Genomic DNA, 18,331 nt, shown 5'->3' on the forward strand with positions numbered 1-18,331 from the left:
ATAGTCAGAAATGTGACATTCCCTGAGTGTCCCTTAGCAGAAGTTAGAGCAAGTCTCAGCATTTGGTGGTGGTTTGCTGATTTCTAGCAGAATGGCTTGAAGCTTCTTTGAACATGGCTTACAATGAGGAGAGTGTGCTGGGGTGTCATCTAGCATCTAGCACTGAGGGGCACTCCTTGGGTAAAATGTCACGGCAGGAGCTTTCTCAGCATAGAGATTGCAGGAGTTTCTGTCCTTTTTTTTCCCCACCCCAACAGCTAGTGCCTTTAGAGCACCCTTCAGAAAGAGCAAAATATCTGATAACATCTGCTACACAGGTTTGCACTCTTCTAGGTTGTAGCAGGAATTGAAGGGAAGCACTTGGAGACAAATATCTGTTGTTGGTTGAGAGAGGAAAGCTGACTGGAGCAGAATGTCCAGCAGTAGGCAGTGAGGGCTGGTTGTATCAGTTTTCAGATGAGTATGTGATATTCTGAAACCAAGGCCAGCATTTCTCCCGTTGTGGGAGATGTTATTTTCTGCATATATGTTCTGAATATACATAGACGTGTCTGCTCTAAATATGAAGGTGAAATGTGAAATGTCAAGAGCACCACGAGTTTAGCCTGTCTTGTGAAAGCTGGAAGATGACTGTTGGACTGAATTCTCTTTTGACCAATTTGACAATGAGATGTGGCAGGAACAAAAGGTTGGACACAAGACAAAGGGCAGCAGCATAAACCCCAGACACCCTGCCATTCAGCCTTTGGCTTGGGGCTGGTTACAGATGCTCTAATTCTAAGCCACTCACTTAAGGATGAAAAATTGCCTTAGATTGCCTCTGCTTTCAGAAGATGGGTTTACTCTGCTCTATCAATTTAAATAGATAAGAATTGTGTGTTATAAATGCATGTTTGGAAGCACATGCTCTGTTTTAATTAAAAACAATTCAGCAGGGGCTGCAGGATGAGTGTCGCAGATGCGTGGCCCAGCCACCTCCACCAGTGAGAGACAACACAAAGCTGCAGCCAGATACAAAACCATTAAAATAATTAATTTTCAGTGGTATTGTGTGTCAACAGAAATGTATGGTAATAAGCATTTTTTGCAAAAAATTGTAGATGAAGCATTTTCCCCTACGTTGGTGTTGTGCTAAAAATGTCCTTGCTTTAATGTAGAACAAACAGCCTTTGGTTCTCATTAGAGATGTTATTACAAGTATTCACTGCAACTTGCTTCTGGTGTCCTTAAAGCAGTTAGGACTGGTGGGAAATGATGACAAACACTAAATTACAGTAAAAGTAAGATCAGGAAAGAGGAAAAACAACAGAGGTTTAGAACTGCTTATTATGAGAGCACCAAAAAGGAGTTGCAGCGTAGGAACAAAAATGATGCCTCAGTTGGAGTTTGAATCGTTAATTAGTTTAATAGGTTAAATGAAAAGTGATGTGGATGCAATGCAGGTTCTTATACCTGTCCCCAAATGCCAACTGTGCTGTCCTCTAGATGGCAAGAGCCAATGCTAGGGGAGTTTTTTACCTGTGATAGGTAACATACAGCTGAACATTGGTGTGAGAAGAGCAGAGCAGGAGGAGCCTCTTCCCAGTGCACCTGTGGGTGTTTAAATGAAATTACAGTTTTCTTACCAGAGAAAAATATAGAGAGATGGCTGGCCTCAAGCCCCCAGCAGTCACCTGATGAAACACCAGTACATCAGCCCAGAAGGAACTGGGGACGCAAATCTCCCAGCACCAGCCTCCTCACACGGGGCTACGTGTGGGAGCCAGTCCCACAGCTCACAAAAGCTCCAAGGAAAGCTCTTTACTACACAAGTTCCTGCAGCACTTTGCACCGTGGGAGCCCTGCCCACGCTGGGGGCTCCCAGGAGCTGTCACAACGTTAATGAGAGGAGGAAGCTGGAGCTGTGCAGGTCCTGGGGGCACTTTGCTGATGTGAACCAGCAGGTGTGAAGATGAGGGTCTGACGTTGTGGGATCCTTGGCACCATTTCTTGATGTTTCTGATTTGTGCTGACAATGAACAATTGCAAGTATTTTGGCCAGAAGACTTGGAGAAGTGATGAATTTTTGTCTCCTTTTTGCTTAGATTTCCTCTAAAGCAGCTTTCTATTGAAGTGTCCCACACCCAAAAACACTCGCTGGCACAAACAGCATCGTCACTGGTGTCAGGAGGAAGGCAGCACCAGGCTGATGCTCTGTCTTGCTGATAAAGTGTTCCTGTGGAACAGCACTGAAATAGAGGGCAAGGGGAAATAGCTGTCGTGAGGCAGGCGTGAGCTGCAGAGCTCAGTAGTGGATTTCAGGTGCTCTGTGGGGAGCAGAGGTGCCTGAGCTGTGCCCCTGTCCCAGCAGAGATGCTCCTACAGCAGCTGGGGATCAGGTTTAAACGCTGCTGCCTCTGGGTTTTGGGAGCTGTGTCCTGCTTCTACCCTGCACAGATTTTAAAAGCCACTTTGAAGTATATGGATTTTTACTTTGGTTTAAAACAAGAAATCGGAAAGAAAAACAAAGAGGCAGGACCAGAGTTCAGTCTTTACCTCATTTTGGGGTACTGGTGTGTTATCAGTGCTGAGAGCACCTAGGATAAGCACTCCTAAAGCCTGGGGAGGGGCTGGAGTGGGAGCAGGGCTTTGGTTGCCGTGGGATGGGGATGCAGTGGTGTCCCAGAGCTGGTATGCTGCTGCTGTGAAAACGATTATTCTGTTTATTTCATCTAATTAGAGGTCTTGTAGTTTCTGGGGAATATTTTTTGGTGCTATCCTGAAAAATGCATTGAGCCTGCCCTGCTCAGAACACAGAGGTTTGTTAGGCACAAGCAAAGCTGCTGGGACTCCTTGCCTCACCACCTCGCAGGTTCTCAGCTCCTCTGAAGGCTTTTCTGTCAATCCCCTGCAGGCAGTGAAATTAAAATGTTACCGTATGAAGCACCTTATTTGCAGCATCTGGACAAGTCACTGGAGTAGCTTTGCATCCTTCTCTGGTAGTTTGGCTTATCTTTGCAGTGATCTGCTGAAGGGATTTCAGCTGATATTTTGCAGAAGGCTCTGTTGACTGTGTGCTATTGACATACTCTTAGCTTAAAACCATTATCGTGTTAAAGCTCCGGGTTTAGACACTAATTACAAGACATTAATAGCTAAGCCCTAAGAGCTAAGTCATGCAAATATTGCTATCTGTAAAGTTGAATATACAAAAACTGTTTGAACTGCTGACTTAGTAACTGAGGTCTAAAAGCAATCTGTGAGGTGGCAATGAATTGCACAACTGTATTCCAGTGAAATTAATGGCACAGCCCTTATGAAAGTCCTATTGGGGAACATGGCTGTTTCCCCCCTCCCCCCAAGTAGATTAATTATCACTAATGTAATTCTTTTTGTACTGATTTTTGTTTTAATCAAACATTGCATGAAACAATTTAGTTGGGAACAAATAGCTTATTACAGAGATGTTTGCGGTGCTGAGGGGAAAAGCAGCAATGTTTAAATTACACACATCTATTGAGTCACTTCAGTCATTAAAATGAACAATTCTGTTAGGCCTTATGAGACAGACTAAGCATTTCTTGTTAATGCTTGTCCTGTAGTGAGCATAATGAGAATTTCTGTTGGCAATGGATGCTATGCCTCTGGCTCGAGGCGTTTATGAAACGGGTGATACGCAGGAGTTGGGAGAGCTTGGGGAACAACAAGAGTAGAGCTAACCCCTAAAGAAGGCTGATACAGCTTTGCCCTGTGGTTTGGGGAGGGGACTTTGGTTTTGGGGTTCTTTTTTCCTTTGTGCTATGGTGGAAGGGTGAAACACGGTGTCCCACTGGATACAGTGACTCTAGTGAATCCAAGTACCATGCAACAGGGCCAGCTTTGAAGTTGGTTATCATCAGTTGTTTCCAATATCCTACAGGGAAACAGCTGTGGTTTGGGGTTTCTTGCCCTATTTATTGGACCAGTTTGTCAGTGCATGAGCTGTGATAGCCTCAGCCTGCACATTGCATTGTTGATGTGCCACTCAGTGTGGTGATCAGTGGATGACAGGTAGATTTGTCATTTTTCAAGACAAGAGACACACGTGTGTGCAGCATGTAGAGCAGTCTAAGCTTTGCATCCTTCCCAAAGGTGGCAGGACTGCAGTGGAGGAGTTCTTTGTGTCCCTCAGTACTGACTTGTGCTAAACTCAGGTGCAAAACTGTTGTCTGGCTGTGAGTGCAGTGTCTGGGTACATCAGTAAGTAGGGCTGGCTTGGGAAAAATAAGTTCCCTAATCCTCTGTGTGCTGTTTCTTTATGTGACTGAAATGGAAGGTTGTACATCAAAAAGCAGCTTTTGTATTAATGGCAAGAGTACTTATGATTTGTGAGATTATTCACTTACTGCTTTCTAGATTATGAGCAGCATTTTCAGCTAATCACTTTTTGATGATGGGATAAGAGTGTGTTATGTTTGTTTACAGCAATGTGGGATTTGTAAGCTTACAGCACTCTTCCGCCATGGATCTGAGAGATTTGTAGAGGTCTTTGTTATAACCATAATTGACAGCCCCTCCACCCTCTAAAAGGAAAATGGGAGAAAAAAGTGCCTTACCCAGGCTGATCAAATGGGCCTGGGGGCAGGAGAGGAAAAGAATGTGCATCTCCTGAGTCCTGTATCTGCCATTTCTCTAGTTAATCTTGTCATCTGTGTGCTTAATAGATGAGGTTTGGTTATGAATCTTGACAGGCAAAGTTGGTTGCACATTGAAACCATGGGCTTGGAAATCATCGTCCTCAAAACTGCTTCTACCTCTGAAATCATCATCCTCAAAACTGTTTGTACCTCTGTCTCACATTTCCTTTAAAAAGAGATGCTCTGCTCATTTGGTTTTGTTGGAAGTCTTCTTACAGTAGTTGTGGACAGCAGTTATCCTTGCTGTGCTATTGGGATTTTATGATCCTGATCCTCAAACTCTGAACTCAAAACCTTTAAGCAAACAGTTTCCAGTTCAGCAACTAAAAGTATTCAGAAAAAGTCACTGAATATAAGCAGGTTTAGATGTCAATAAATGGCTGAATATAACAAATACTTGCCACAACAGAAGCCTTTTTTAGAGGGAGGTTTTCAAAAGCTAGATTATTTCAAGGAGACTGCAGTAAAAACTGGAAGAGGGAGGGGGAGCAAAAAAAGCACAGCAGGCACAATTATTAGCCCCTAAAGCAGCCCAGCACACAGATGAACATTTCATTGCTTTTTTTCTGTCTCTTTTTTTTGCACTTCTGAAGGAACTCTGCAACAACAATTTAGTTCAAAGACAAAAAGTGTTTAAAAATTTGAGTGGGAAAAGTGTCTCTGGCTTGACTCAGATTCTCATCTCCCAGCACCAGGCTCTGGTGCCAGGTGCATCATCCAACACGTGGTTTTCATCATTAATTTTCTTGCCAGAAGCAGCAGAACGTTGCAGATCTTTCTGAGGGCAGTGCTACAGTTATCGTGGTGCTGTCCCAGGAGAACAGAAAAAGGACTTTCCATAATTTTGCCTCATCTATTTATCTCTTTATGCACAGTATCTGCACAGAATAAAGTACCTTTAGGCTGTCCCAGCTACCCAGCAACGCCATGGAATCTGTTTGAGAATATGGAAATTCATCCTTTTGTAGTCACAGGGGGTGTGGGCATAAGATAGCACGTTCATAACTCTGTGGTTCTGTGAGATATTGGCATGCAGGAAACCGGTGCAGATCCTTTCAGCGCTGCAGACTGGGTCACACTCCATGCAGTTAGGATGCCTTTCTCATTTCACATCAATGCATGCTGTAAAAAGGGCATCCAGTAACTTCTGGGTTTAATAGTTGTGATAGAAAATGGAGGCTCCGGACTGGATCAATGTGTCTCGCTTTCTAGCTGTACAAACCCAGGTAAGTTATAGTAACCTTCTCTCAGTCTGCTTGTTCAAAGGGCAAGAGAGAAATCGGCAACTGAGAGGAGGGGAAAAGTCAGTTGGTTTCTAAAGGCATTGTCATGAAATGTTCACACCTGCTTTATGGGTCACAGATCTCAGCCCTGGTTCTCTTTGCTCACCATGTCTTTGGTTCTCTGTCCAGCTAACATCACCAACAAGTTAAGCTAACGTCATCAGTAAGTCAGGTGGATGTGTGCCAGCATGCTCCAGCTCTTGCCAGGCACACACACAACGTAGGGATTCACCTCCTGGTGTGTAAAGGGCTTGCTTAGCCTTCAGCTGGACCAGTGAAATTGGCACAGAAATGGATTTCTGACACCTTGCGCTTGCTTTTCCAGTAAAACCAAACTACCATTTAGTACTGCAATGGAACGAGTCTTTGTGCTCTCCTTTGGCACCAGTATTCCTTCAGCTGCTGTGAGCTCTGTGCCTTCAGCTCAGCACACTAGGACAGAAGAGTTCTTGTGGGTTGGGTTTGGGATTGTTTTCTTTTCAGAATAAATGTTGAATATTGAAGGTTAATGAAGTTTCTCAAGCAGTGTCAGACCTCTGGGCTGCCTGTTAGTCAGGGCTTGTTTCTATGACAGTCACAGCAGAGATTCTTGGTAGTGTAGTATTTGAGCACTGTGTGACTTTGGGGTTTTTTATCTCCAAATACATGAAATGAAGATGATACAGGATCTGGTTTGAATTAAATTAGGAAAGTGCAGCTTAATCCTTCAGTTTAAGACTTGCAAACTCCAGTCTTCTGTATGCATTAATAATCAAGGCAGCTGATTAAAGAAACTTAGAATGTTTTTTGCTTGTAGGGGCAGTAGTGGAGCTTGGAGGCATTTAAGTAACCTCCCAATGAAAAAGCCGAAGTTCTGGTTTTAGTAACACTTATCCACAGACATCCCAGGTTTGATGTGTGGAAAAGCCATGCAGACAGATAGAGCAGCTGTTGGAGCCACTGAAATGCTGCTGGGCAGCTGAGGTGTAACTGGTGCAATGAACTGGCTCTGGGAGTGTCAGGACCTTCCAGTGGTTCCGCTCTGGACTGTTTCAGGAACGGCTCCAATGCTGAACCTCCCTCTGGAGTATTTTGAAACGATTCCAGAGTTGAATTCTCTGCAGTACTTGGGAGCCTTTCTGCACGTACTTTGAAGTGTGGGATTCTTATGGCTGCAGAACAAGTGATGCTTTCCGTTTTTTTAGTGTGCTCATTTACCATTTGCATTCCCAGGAGCAGGTGTGGCATTTGGAAAGCACAATGGGACTTTGAAATTAACTATGACCTAAATATTGCATTTCTCACTGATGGCTGGTTTTGTTGTCTTCTGTGTTTCTAACATGGTGTATATTGCAGATCTTGCCATGGTCTCACTGATTCCACGTGCTCTATCAGACACATTTCCACCTCATTTAAAACATTAACCTGGTCAGTAGGTTCCCTCCAAGAGGGGAGATCTTTTGTTCTGGTCTCAGTAAGAAGCCTCAAGCTCAAGATGCATGAAAAGCAGTTTTGTGAATGTAACTACTGCCTTCCCTCAAGCCATCACAGTGTTCCCACTGATTCTCACGAAACAAGAGGCTTACACTCTACTGTTTTATCTGATGCCATTGTCATTCCACCAGAATTAACTACTAATAAAAACGAAGAGTTAAAGCAGTAAATGCAGTCATGCATTGGAGTCCCGTGCAAAGACACGTGTGTGTGTGTGTGTGTGTGTGTGTGTGTGTGCTTCTCCAGCTTGTTCACTTTGATTTTTCTGTGTTGCAGGTTTCCCCTTGGTCGTGCCCCCTTCCATTCTCACGCCAGTTGTCTGACAGTCACGTTCCAGTAACCAGACTCTTTCTGCTTCCCGTGTCTTGTAGATCGATGAGATGCAGTGGGGCAGAGGAGTGCGCGAGGTCCCGCCCTCGGTCTGCAGCCTGCCCTGCAAGCCTGGGGAGAGGAAGAAGATGGTGAAGGGGATGCCGTGCTGCTGGCACTGCGAGCTCTGCGACGGCTACCAGTACCAGGCTGACGAGGTGACCTGTCTGCTCTGCTCGTACAACGAGCGGCCCAACGAGAACCGGACGGGCTGCCGCTCCATACCCATCGTCAAGCTGGAGTGGCACTCGCCCTGGGCTGTCATACCCGTCTTCTTGGCCATGCTGGGGATTATCGCCACCATTTTCGTCATGGCGACGTTCATCAGGTACAACGACACTCCCATCGTCCGGGCCTCGGGCAGGGAGCTCAGCTACGTGCTGTTGACGGGGATTTTCCTGTGCTACATCATCACGTTTCTGATGATCGCCAAGCCGAACGTGGCCGTGTGCTCCTTCCGGCGCATCTTCCTGGGGCTGGGGATGTGCATCAGCTACGCGGCGCTCTTGACCAAAACCAACCGCATCTACCGCATATTTGAGCAGGGCAAAAAGTCGGTGACTGCACCCAGGCTTATAAGCCCCACGTCACAGCTGGCCATCACGTCGAGTTTGATATCGGTTCAGCTCCTAGGTGTCTTTATTTGGTTTGCAGTTGACCCGCCCAACATCATCATAGATTATGATGAGCAGAAAACTATGAACCCTGACCAAGCCAGAGGAGTTCTCAAATGTGACATTACGGATCTACAAATCATTTGTTCCTTGGGTTATAGCATTCTTCTAATGGTTACGTGTACTGTGTACGCCATCAAGACTCGGGGTGTCCCAGAGAACTTTAATGAAGCTAAACCCATTGGATTCACTATGTACACTACCTGTATAGTATGGCTTGCCTTCATTCCAATATTTTTTGGCACTGCCCAGTCAGCAGAAAAGGTAGGTGAAAACTAACAGAGGTGCCTCTGACCCATCAGGTTCGTTGCTGCTAGAAACTGATGCTCAGCTTTGCATAGATTTTTGAAAGGAGCTATCCAGTTAGCTCCTTACTGAGACATATGCAATATATAGCACCGTTTTCCTTCTCCATTTAGCTGGTGGGCTGTTCATTTGATACACTGGCAAATGATCAATAGCAATCATATTAGCCATTAGTTTTGTTGTTGTATCCTTTTCAGTTGTATCTTTTCAGTAGGATAAGTGGGAATTAGCTGTCACGTTGTCCAGAAAGAGGCATCTCTTAACTAAGTCATTTTCAATACAAGATGTAAGCAAAAGCCTGTCAAACACCAGTAAACCACCCCCTGTGCTTCTGGAGTTCAGTGCAGAGGGTTCTCTGATGAGCACACTGATGAGTGCTCTGCTTCACAAATAGCAGCCTCAGGGCACGTTTACACCTCAGGGTAAGCAATCTGTCCTGAGCTCCAGCTGCTGGGATTGGAGTGACAGCACATTCTGCATGGGTTGTTTTCAAACTAGCCTGGGTAGACTTACTCTGTAGTTCATGGCAAGGATATAGCCAGAGCCCTGGAGCAAAGGCCAGGTTACTTCTCTTCCTAAGTCAGGCCCACTTAAGCCCATGGAGTTCATTCACCAAAAGCCAGTCCAAAATGTTGCACTTACATGAGTTAGGAAACAGCATCCAAGCATCAGGATCTAATCCCTTAGTTGGACTGTTATGAAAATGAATTAGTGCAAAGCACCCTCAGACTCAATTAAAAGATTCCCCTTGGCTTTGAGAGGCTTCAGATGCTGCAGAGGAGTCTGTCCCAGGGCTCAAGGGCACGTCACTGCCATCCCCTGCACACAGCTTGGGCACTGGCAGCTGAGAGGAGCTGGGCAGCTCAGGAAGATGGCTCCTGGCACTCAGAGCAGCTCCAGCTGTGATGGTTTTAGACCCTACCAGGTCTCAGGCCACTTCAGCACTCTTGCTGCCCAAGTGGCTCCAGCTCATGCTTGGTGATAGGGATCTGGTTTTACTTCTCTCTGAATCGTGTTTGGAGCTGTAATTTCAGAGTGACTTGGCAAACACTTGAAAGCCCACTGCTCAGGCAGGAATGAAAATATTGGACTGTCTTGAAGTGCTGTCAGACTGTTTCACCCCCCCAGCCCCGACCCCATCCCCAGGAAACCACTGCTCTGTCTCCTTACCTGTGGCATACTCTGACTTGGAGCATCATTGACCTCACCTCAGATGCTCTCCCACAGATCTTGTGTGGATTTTGTAGTGTCCTGTCAGCTATCCCCACTTACCGAGCCCAGGCTTCCCTGTGCTGGAAAGAGCTTTGGCTTCTTGCTCCTTATTTTTCACATCTCTCCTTATTGAACATTTGTTCTTTGACACAAGACCTAGGCAAGCTGTGATAAAATTATTGCATCTGTTAAATGAGTGAGCAAATTCCAGATTCCAGCTGACACATCTTGGTTTGTGTCAGGGATGTGTCATGTTGAAATCTTCAGTTGTAAAACTTACGGGGTGTTGAAGTAAAATTGCAGGAAGAGAGCGGTGTCGTTCGGGCAAGTCTCTGCTTTGGCTGCAAGGCTCTTCTGTACGGAGGTGCCTGCACCAGAGCTTTGTCTTTTGCAACTCAGGGCGTTGGTTGAACAGAGATTTCCAATTGTTTTAGCCTCAGTTTGCCAGAGGAACAGGGGATCACCCAGGAGGAAGCAGAAGTTACAGAGGTCTTCACATGTCAGCTCAGCTCTGCAGTGGGCTTTGCAGGCAGCCATTGCATCCCTAAAGGGAATTAGTTTCAATGGGGAAGGAGGTCTCCTGAGTTTTACAAATGCTTCAAACACCTCTGCTCTCCCTGTTGAGAGACAGATAAGAAATGGCATAAGTAGCTTTAAACACAGTTGTGCCCGTTTGTGACTTTGGTCTGATGCAGGGAGTACAGTGCAGCTTTTCTGCTCCCTGCCTGGGCATGCTTCATGCCTGCAGGTGGCCAAGATGAAGTGCTCTAAATTGTTGTCTGCAAAGATTTAACCAGGCGATAGAAAGATACAAAGAATTTCAAAAGTTGCTGCCAGCAATGCTAATCATTCAGCAGCAAAAGCTTTGGGTTTCCATGTATCACAGAGCTGGATTGCCCCGAAAGCAGGAGAGTCTTCTACAAGTTCATGCAGAGAAGCAAGAGAAATGCTGATTAACAAAGCACAGAAGAGGGTGCTGGGCAAAGGAAAGAGCCCTTGGCTTTGCTGTGCTCTGTTCCACAGGAACACCCAAACCTGTGGCTTTGTTCCTGGGGCTTTTCCATCCCCTTATGGTCTACAGAGAGATGAAGCTGCAGCAGCTTTGCTGCTTTGCTTTCTGTTCTGTCTCTGTTTGAGTGGGGCTGAGGGGATTGTACCTTTTGGTGATTGTTAGTGATTTCCTGTCAGATATTTTCTCTGGAAAATATTGTGCTTAAGCATAGCCACGCAGGTCTGTGCCCAAGTGGAAATTGCACCTGCTGAAAAGCTCATGCGCCACAATCTTTTAAACTGAGGAATGGTGTTATATATAATGCTGTGATTTCCATGGCATGGATTTTATTTTAGCTTGTCAATAAATACAAGCATAATGTTGTTTGGTAGAAAGCATATTGAAAATACCGACCTTGTTCCGTGTAGAAAATAACAGCAAAAGAACTGGAAGGGTGCTGCAAGTAATTGATAACAGGCAAATAATTCACACAGTAGCATTTGCAGCCAGCTGCAGGGAGGTGGTATGCTCTGAGGAAGGCCAGAGAGCAGAGTCTGTGCTACAGAGTAGAGATAAATCATTAGGTGCATGGGAGCTGGCATGTGGAAAAGCAGGTTCCTGACCTTTCTGCAGCTTGCATTTCCTCAGCCAGTTTCTTTGCCTGCCAACTGAAAATTCAGGAAACACTTGGTCTGTTGCAATTCACAGGCTGAGTTTGGTGATGCAGCCTGTGGTGTCCAGGTGGGTGTGCACTATGGCTCTCCCTGCCATGCTCTACTGTTCTTGGAGTTGCTTTGGTGCATCTGTCACATAACTGTTGCTCCATGCCTGGGGATCACTCCTGTTGTCCGGGGTCTGGGGGTTGTGTTTTGGAGTCCTGTTTTGTATGTGTGTGTGTTTTCAATAACTTAGTATACATTCTGAAATGCTGATAAAACCTTTGAGGACTAGGACACGGTGCTGGGGACTGCAATCGTGCCATAGCTCTGCTCACAAAGATCTTTCCTTTAGTATCTATTTGGTAGAAAGCCACTAAATACAGAGGAGTCCCCAAAGAGAAGAGGGAGTCACTTACTGTTCAACTCTGAGCAGCTTCTGATGACCAAAACCAGCAGCAGCAGCTGAAGGGTCAGTGGGTTCTGGGCACGGTGTCCGCTCCCACCTGCTGCCCAGCTCCTGCCTTAGTGTTGCTCAGCTCATTAACCCCAACGTCTGGGGAGGGACTGGGAGGTTGAAACGCTGCTTTTGCACTCCCAATGTAATTGGTTTTGACAACAAAACTCTTTAAAATTCTCCACAGATGTGTCTGTATCTTATCAGAAACAAAGTGGCCTCAAAGAGCTCTTAAACCAATTATAGGAGCCACAGCTCCACAGCAGAGTCAATACAAAGAGGCACTTGAAAAGAGCAGAGACTGGTCTGTAAGGTCAGGTGAAGCACACTGAATCCATAAGCCAAACTGAGTCGAAACTTCAGAGCAGGAGGGTGAGAGGATGGGAAGGGATGCAGGTGGTGTGGGAAGTTCTGTGCCTCACGCCCTGCCCCAGGGATTAGTTAGTCCCTGTAGCCTCTTGGATGGTTGTTCATCCACCTTTGCTTTACCTGTTTCTCTGCCCTGCCCCACCTCGCAGTGATGTTCCAGGAGATGCATTTGGGATTAATCTGGTGTCCCAAAGTTATGTGTTTTCATTTCTTGGGGGTTTTGTTGATTTCCCTTTAAAGATGCTGTCAGAGCATCAGCATGGCAGAGCACGTGGTGTGCCCTAATTAATGCATCTTGCAAACATCAGTTCATTGGGGGCACCAATAGTTTGCTTTTTTATTATTGATCTCTCTCAACATAAACACGTTTAAAATTTACACCACTCAGGGTTTCTGGAGGCAACTCTTTGGTGGTGAAGGCAAACCAAAGGGATGAAGCACCTGTAGTTAAATCAATGTGATGTGCTTCACCCTTCTCCTCCTCCCTGTGTGCAGGAGAGTCTCCCAGGAAGGGAGCTGGGATAAAAATACACATTCCAAATTTAAAGTGAGCTTTTGGAAATAATCTCTTCTTCTAGAGATATTTGCACACAAAGGATGTGATGGGGACTATGAAATGTCGGGTTTGGGTATATGGTGGGTGGATGGAGACTAGTGGGGCAGGAGGAATTCCCTGTGGGTTTGTGTTAAATAGCCTTGGTTCAAGTGGAGGTTTTTCCTTGCAACTGTGTTTTCTCTTGCTTCCAACAGTGTTTGGTTCTAATTATGAAGGAGTATGAGATCACAAACTATTTTCTTCTCCTTTGGCTATTTAGTGTTACCACACACACACTGTTGCTTAAATTCAATTTCCCAAATCCCTAGAATGTAATAGTGACAAATCACACCCCTTTAATGGCAAACCTGGACATCAATCTGCTTGATGTAGCAGGCACACAGGAGTCCACTGGGTACTTTTCTTGCCCAAAACCCAACATTGCTTCCCGTTACCGTACACGTGCCTTTGGGCTTTTCCTCAGAGTGATGGCATCCCTCACTGGCCCATCTGGACGTAGGGCTCCCTCCCAGCCTGCCTGCCACATTTGGAAGGGGGAGTGCGATTTGGAAACTTGCCAGAGCTGCAACTGTTAGATTAGAAGAAACCATTGTGTCCTCAGGTTTGCAGCCTGTATCTGTGCTCCTTAACTGTGTACAGATGTAGCTGTGTACGTTGAATATTCCCCTAAGATCTTCTTTCCTCAGATTATGTCATTGAGCTAATACAGAGGGATATGTCATCGTTACATTTTTATGTTTCACGGGGATTTTATTGCCTCGTAGCTGTGATTACTTTTATTTAGTAATTGCTCAGATTAAAATGATACATTTCTGGGTATGTCTATAAGCCAGCAATAACTGTCAACTGCTCCTCAGTATATTCTCCAAATGCTTTTTTTTCCCCTGTCTTGAATTATTTCCAGGACTTTTTTCAAGCTAAAAAAGTTATAGTCAAGGCTCAGAGTGAGTGATGATGGTTCCTCAGCCAATGTGGTCTGTCTTTCTGCTCAGGAGCTTTAATCACCATCTTCCATCAGATTACTTTTGCATCCAGATTACATGATCTTTGGATTGTTGGGGGTCTTTTGTGTGTGTGTTGCAATACATCCATAATGAAACCTGTAGTCCTTAATGCCATCTACTCCTTCACCTTCCTTCTTGTTTCTCTGCTTCTTAGTGCACACTTTATTCCAATCAATAAGCAGGTCGGGGCAGGTATATTTGGCAGCAAGGTTTTTACTTGTTGTGTTGAATGTTACATAAATACTGTAATTTGAAGGCACATGCAAAGTGGGTTCTTATTCAGATTAAATAATATGACATTAAGATGGTGGCACTTCAGTGTATGTTCTGATTTTTGGTGAAAATAAGTTACCCTTCAATTCTCTGTAACACAAATACCGATTAACCAGGTTGGACAGACATTTATTTTCTCCCCTGGGAAGGCTTGAGATGACAGTTGCTATAGCAACTCTACATCTGTGGATTTTGGAGTTATGAGGATTTTAATGCAATATTTGTTGGGGTTTCATATTGTTGGATGGTGGAGAAAATTGGGCTTTGAGGCTCACACGGATTGTGACTTTGAATGTGCCATAATTTGGGGCTTTCACAAGGCCATTGTGAATTGTAGCTTTGGTTTAAAGAAGCCCTTTAGTAATACACCTGCATAGAGCACATGAACCACAAACATGAATTTCTCTCACTGATACAGAGTCATTGAGGTTGGACAAGAGCTTTGAGGTGATTGAATGTGTTTTCAGTTTGCCTGTGGCTTTGATATCTTGGGGATCTCTCCATGCTCAGATGCTAAAGTTCTTAATTTTATCTGCCCTCAAGATTGTACCCCTGAGGAAACCATGGAATGTAAGGATCTGGCAGTAGAGTTGTCCTGAGATAAGCCTGAACTGAAGAGCAGATACACTTCATTTCAGTTAAGGCCCTGCAGGCTGGAGCTGCGAGGTCTGGAGATCATCCTCCCAGAGCAGAGTGTACCGTAAAGTCCACTTTTGTGGCATATTGGGCTATTCCCACTGAGCACATTGTCTTTCATTTTAGCTGAGGGGAAAAGTAAGCAGTTTTTTTTAAATCTGGAGCTGACATAATCAGTGGCTTGGATTTGGTGATAACTTTTATTACAGACATTATCCTGGTAGCCTCTGTTTGTAGCAGGGTGTATTAGAGCACTATGGTAAAAGCATATATTTAAAAAACCCTTATGAATACCTTGAAGTGCCTGTAGAACTGATCCAGAACTTTGTATAACTTCTCAGTAAAGCTCTCAGTAAGATTTATTTTATTACCTTCTGCATTCATTTTGTCTTGCAGGAGGAAAGGGATGCTGTTAGCAGTCAGAAAAATAGCACAAAGTTCTTGTAATGTGTCCCAGCTCCTAATGATTTAACCCTAACCAGGGGGTGTGGAGGCTCCTGCTCTGAAGGTCTTCAAAACCCACCCAGACACGTTCCTGTGTGACCTGATCTAGGTGAACCTACTTGAGCAGGAGGTTGCATTTCTATTTGACATGATGGGAAATAGCTTAGGGCTCATGAAGAGAGAGCCACATTAAAGCTTAGACAACAAGAGTTGTTAGAGTGGTTGATGCCAAAAAGGATGGGAGGCTGCTACTGCAAGTGCCCTGCTCCCCTCTCTCCAGCTGAGGCTGGGGGATGGATGAGTGTTTGCTGCTGGGGTTGGTGGTGAAGAGGCTGCTGTGATGTGCTGGTGTACCTGCTCCCGTGGAGATGAGCATGACCCTCATGAGCAGATGGATCAGGTGGAGGCTGTTCAGGGCTGAGATCCATGAGGAGATGCAAAAGGGAAGATGGGTTTATTTCTGGGTGATGGTGGTTGCCTTTTTAAGAAAGCTCAAAGCTGTTTTGCTTTGTGGCTGTGCAGGATGTGCCTGAGGCAACATCTCTGGAAGACAGGCTGTTTTATAATTTCATGGCCTTGTCTCAAGCTTGAAAGGTACCTTCCTGCTTGCCAGGGGAGAGCTGTGCTTCACTCTCTGAAGTGAGACTAAAATGGTATGTTAGTAAGTGTTGCCATGAATTTTCTTGTAATTGCATTTCTGCACTGGGTAGAAAACAATGAGTGGTGGGGAAATATTTCTATGTATTTAAATATGTTTTAAAAGCTTTGATTTTCATTTATTTCTGGAACTATGTAATGATTCCAGGTTGTTACCCACCACTAATTTGTATAATGTTCAGCCAGGCAAAGATTGGAGTGTTTCAGAAATGAATACAATAATAACAGTAATAACAGTTCCTTGCATGCAGAAGAAACCTAAATCATTTTACAGATGGATTTAAAAACTACATGTTAGAGTCATTGCATCAGCTGGTGCGGAGCAATTTTAGCAGCACTCAAAAATATCACTTGAGGGGAGGGCAGGTGTGTGTAGTTCTAAATCTGTTCTCAGGCTGTGTTCATCATAGGGGTGTGCTGAGTGCCCTCCAGGATTGCATTAACCTCATGGATAATGGCATCATCAGGTGGGGAACGTTGAGCAATTGAACCTGGGTGGGAGAAAACTCCCCAAGGCTTAGCCAGGGTGTGGGAGCTGATACCTGTGTTCTTCAAAGAGGCATCTTCAGTGGCTGGAAGAATGGAGACGTTTTGGTGATGAATCTTTTACCCACAATGCTGCATCATATTTCCAAGTCAGTGCTCTTCTAGAAGTGAGATTCCTACCTGCCCTTGGTCCTCTCTGGGAGACCTCCCATCTGAGCATTTACCTGTGTTCAGAACTTTGTACGCCCAGCCAAGCCTGTAAGACTGCAGGACTGCTAAAATTGCAGCTCTGTGTTGCCAAGGCAGGTATTTAAAGCTAGGTAACAGCAAAAGTGCATACTCTGGGTGAAATAAGAGATGATTAGAGTAATTAGATCCTCCTCAGAAGACCATAAATTAATGGTGATTATGATTCCTGAAACAACAGAAGCAGAAGGTACGTCTAACACTGATCTGTTTTATCACATTTGCTGCATTGTAATGCTCCTTTAATGTTAATATGTGCTTTTGTAGTAAAATCTAATTGAAAACACTGAGCAGGCAGAGCCCAAGGCCACAATCATGTTCCACATAATTACCTAAGAAGGAGGGTGTACGTTTCCAATGGATGCCACCAGCCGTTCGTCAGGTACCAGCGGTGCAGGCGCCGTGCTCGTGCCTATACAGCAACAGCCTGACAGGAATGTATGGGTGAAAGCTAAAAGATAATTAACAGCCAATTCATTTTGTGAGATTTTCCATTACTGGAGCAGGTACCTTCATAATGGAGTAATAATACTGCATTTAAATGTGGCTGTGGCTGCCTCCTAACAGAGATGTATTCATTTCAGCAGAAATGAAGTCAGCAGCCCCGCGGTAGTTCTGCAGCCACTGAGGGACTCTTTGAAGCCTGTGAGCATGCTGCTTTGATGTCTGATGGAGAAAGTGAGGCATCTCTTCCCTGTGATGTTTCTGGCCTTTTCCATTCTCTTCTGTGTTGAGGAGAGAGAGGAAAATATGATTCAGAGGATGGGAATAGAAATGGAACCCAGAAAGGAACGTGAGTTATAGAGAAGAAAATCCTCCCAGCCAAACCCAGAGAGGATCAGCCCTGTCCCCTTCTGCCTTAGTGACCAGGGCACAGTGCAACAGGGCTGCCAAATTCCCTGCAGTGTTCTGTGTTCTCCTTCTCCAGACCCCTCAAGCAGGCCAAAATATGTGTAGCTGAAACAAGGGAAAGTGTGGAAGAAGGGTGTCTTTTTCCTCTGTGATTTCTGGTGCCTACATAACTGCCTCTGGCTAAAAAGCAATGTCATTTTTCAAGGGAGAAGCTGTAGGTGTTTAATGCATAGTGTTGACATGTACTTTTTTTGGTTCCTTGTTTTTTTTAGTAAATGTACATCTGCCAGGAGACTTTTACATCTGAAAAGCAATCTGTGCACAGGCCTTTGTCAGTGTTATCTAACAGTTTTTATCTGCAGCACAAACTGACAACACCTCAATGTGAAATAATTGCGCTTCCATTGAGTCCAGAAGAGTAATTACTTTGTTGATGAAACTTTTCTCTTTGCTTGCTTTTTGATATCTCTGCAATGTCAAACTCACTTCAACTGACAACATAATTTCTCCAGCAGAGCTGTTGCATCGAGCATGCAACTGCTGTTGGGTGCTAGCGGGGGATTTTTGTCAAGCTTGTGGGAGCATCAGTAAAAACCCAGCCTTGCAAACCCCTCTTGTGAACAGCCCCTGTGAATAGTGCCAACGGGCACGTGTGCCTCAAGGTAGCTGCATCTATGAACCAAGGGTAGCTGTATGGTCATAAAATAGGTTTCCGAGGTTAGTTTACAAGGA

At 44.9% G+C, this 18,331-nt stretch overlaps 1 protein-coding gene across 1 annotated transcript in view; it reads left to right on the forward strand.

Moving 5' to 3' along the window:
• GRM7 (glutamate metabotropic receptor 7) overlaps window positions 1-18,331 on the forward strand; it is a 247,709-nt gene that overhangs the window by 204,939 nt on the left and 24,439 nt on the right. Inside the window, exon 8 of the mRNA XM_062008216.1 lies at window positions 7,783-8,718. Coding sequence (XP_061864200.1) covers window positions 7,783-8,718 — 936 coding nt within the window. The remainder of the gene's footprint in view (window positions 1-7,782; window positions 8,719-18,331) is intronic.

Source organism: Colius striatus, chromosome 15, assembly GCF_028858725.1.
Source record: "Colius striatus isolate bColStr4 chromosome 15, bColStr4.1.hap1, whole genome shotgun sequence".
Lineage (NCBI taxonomy): Eukaryota > Metazoa > Chordata > Aves > Coliiformes > Coliidae > Colius > Colius striatus.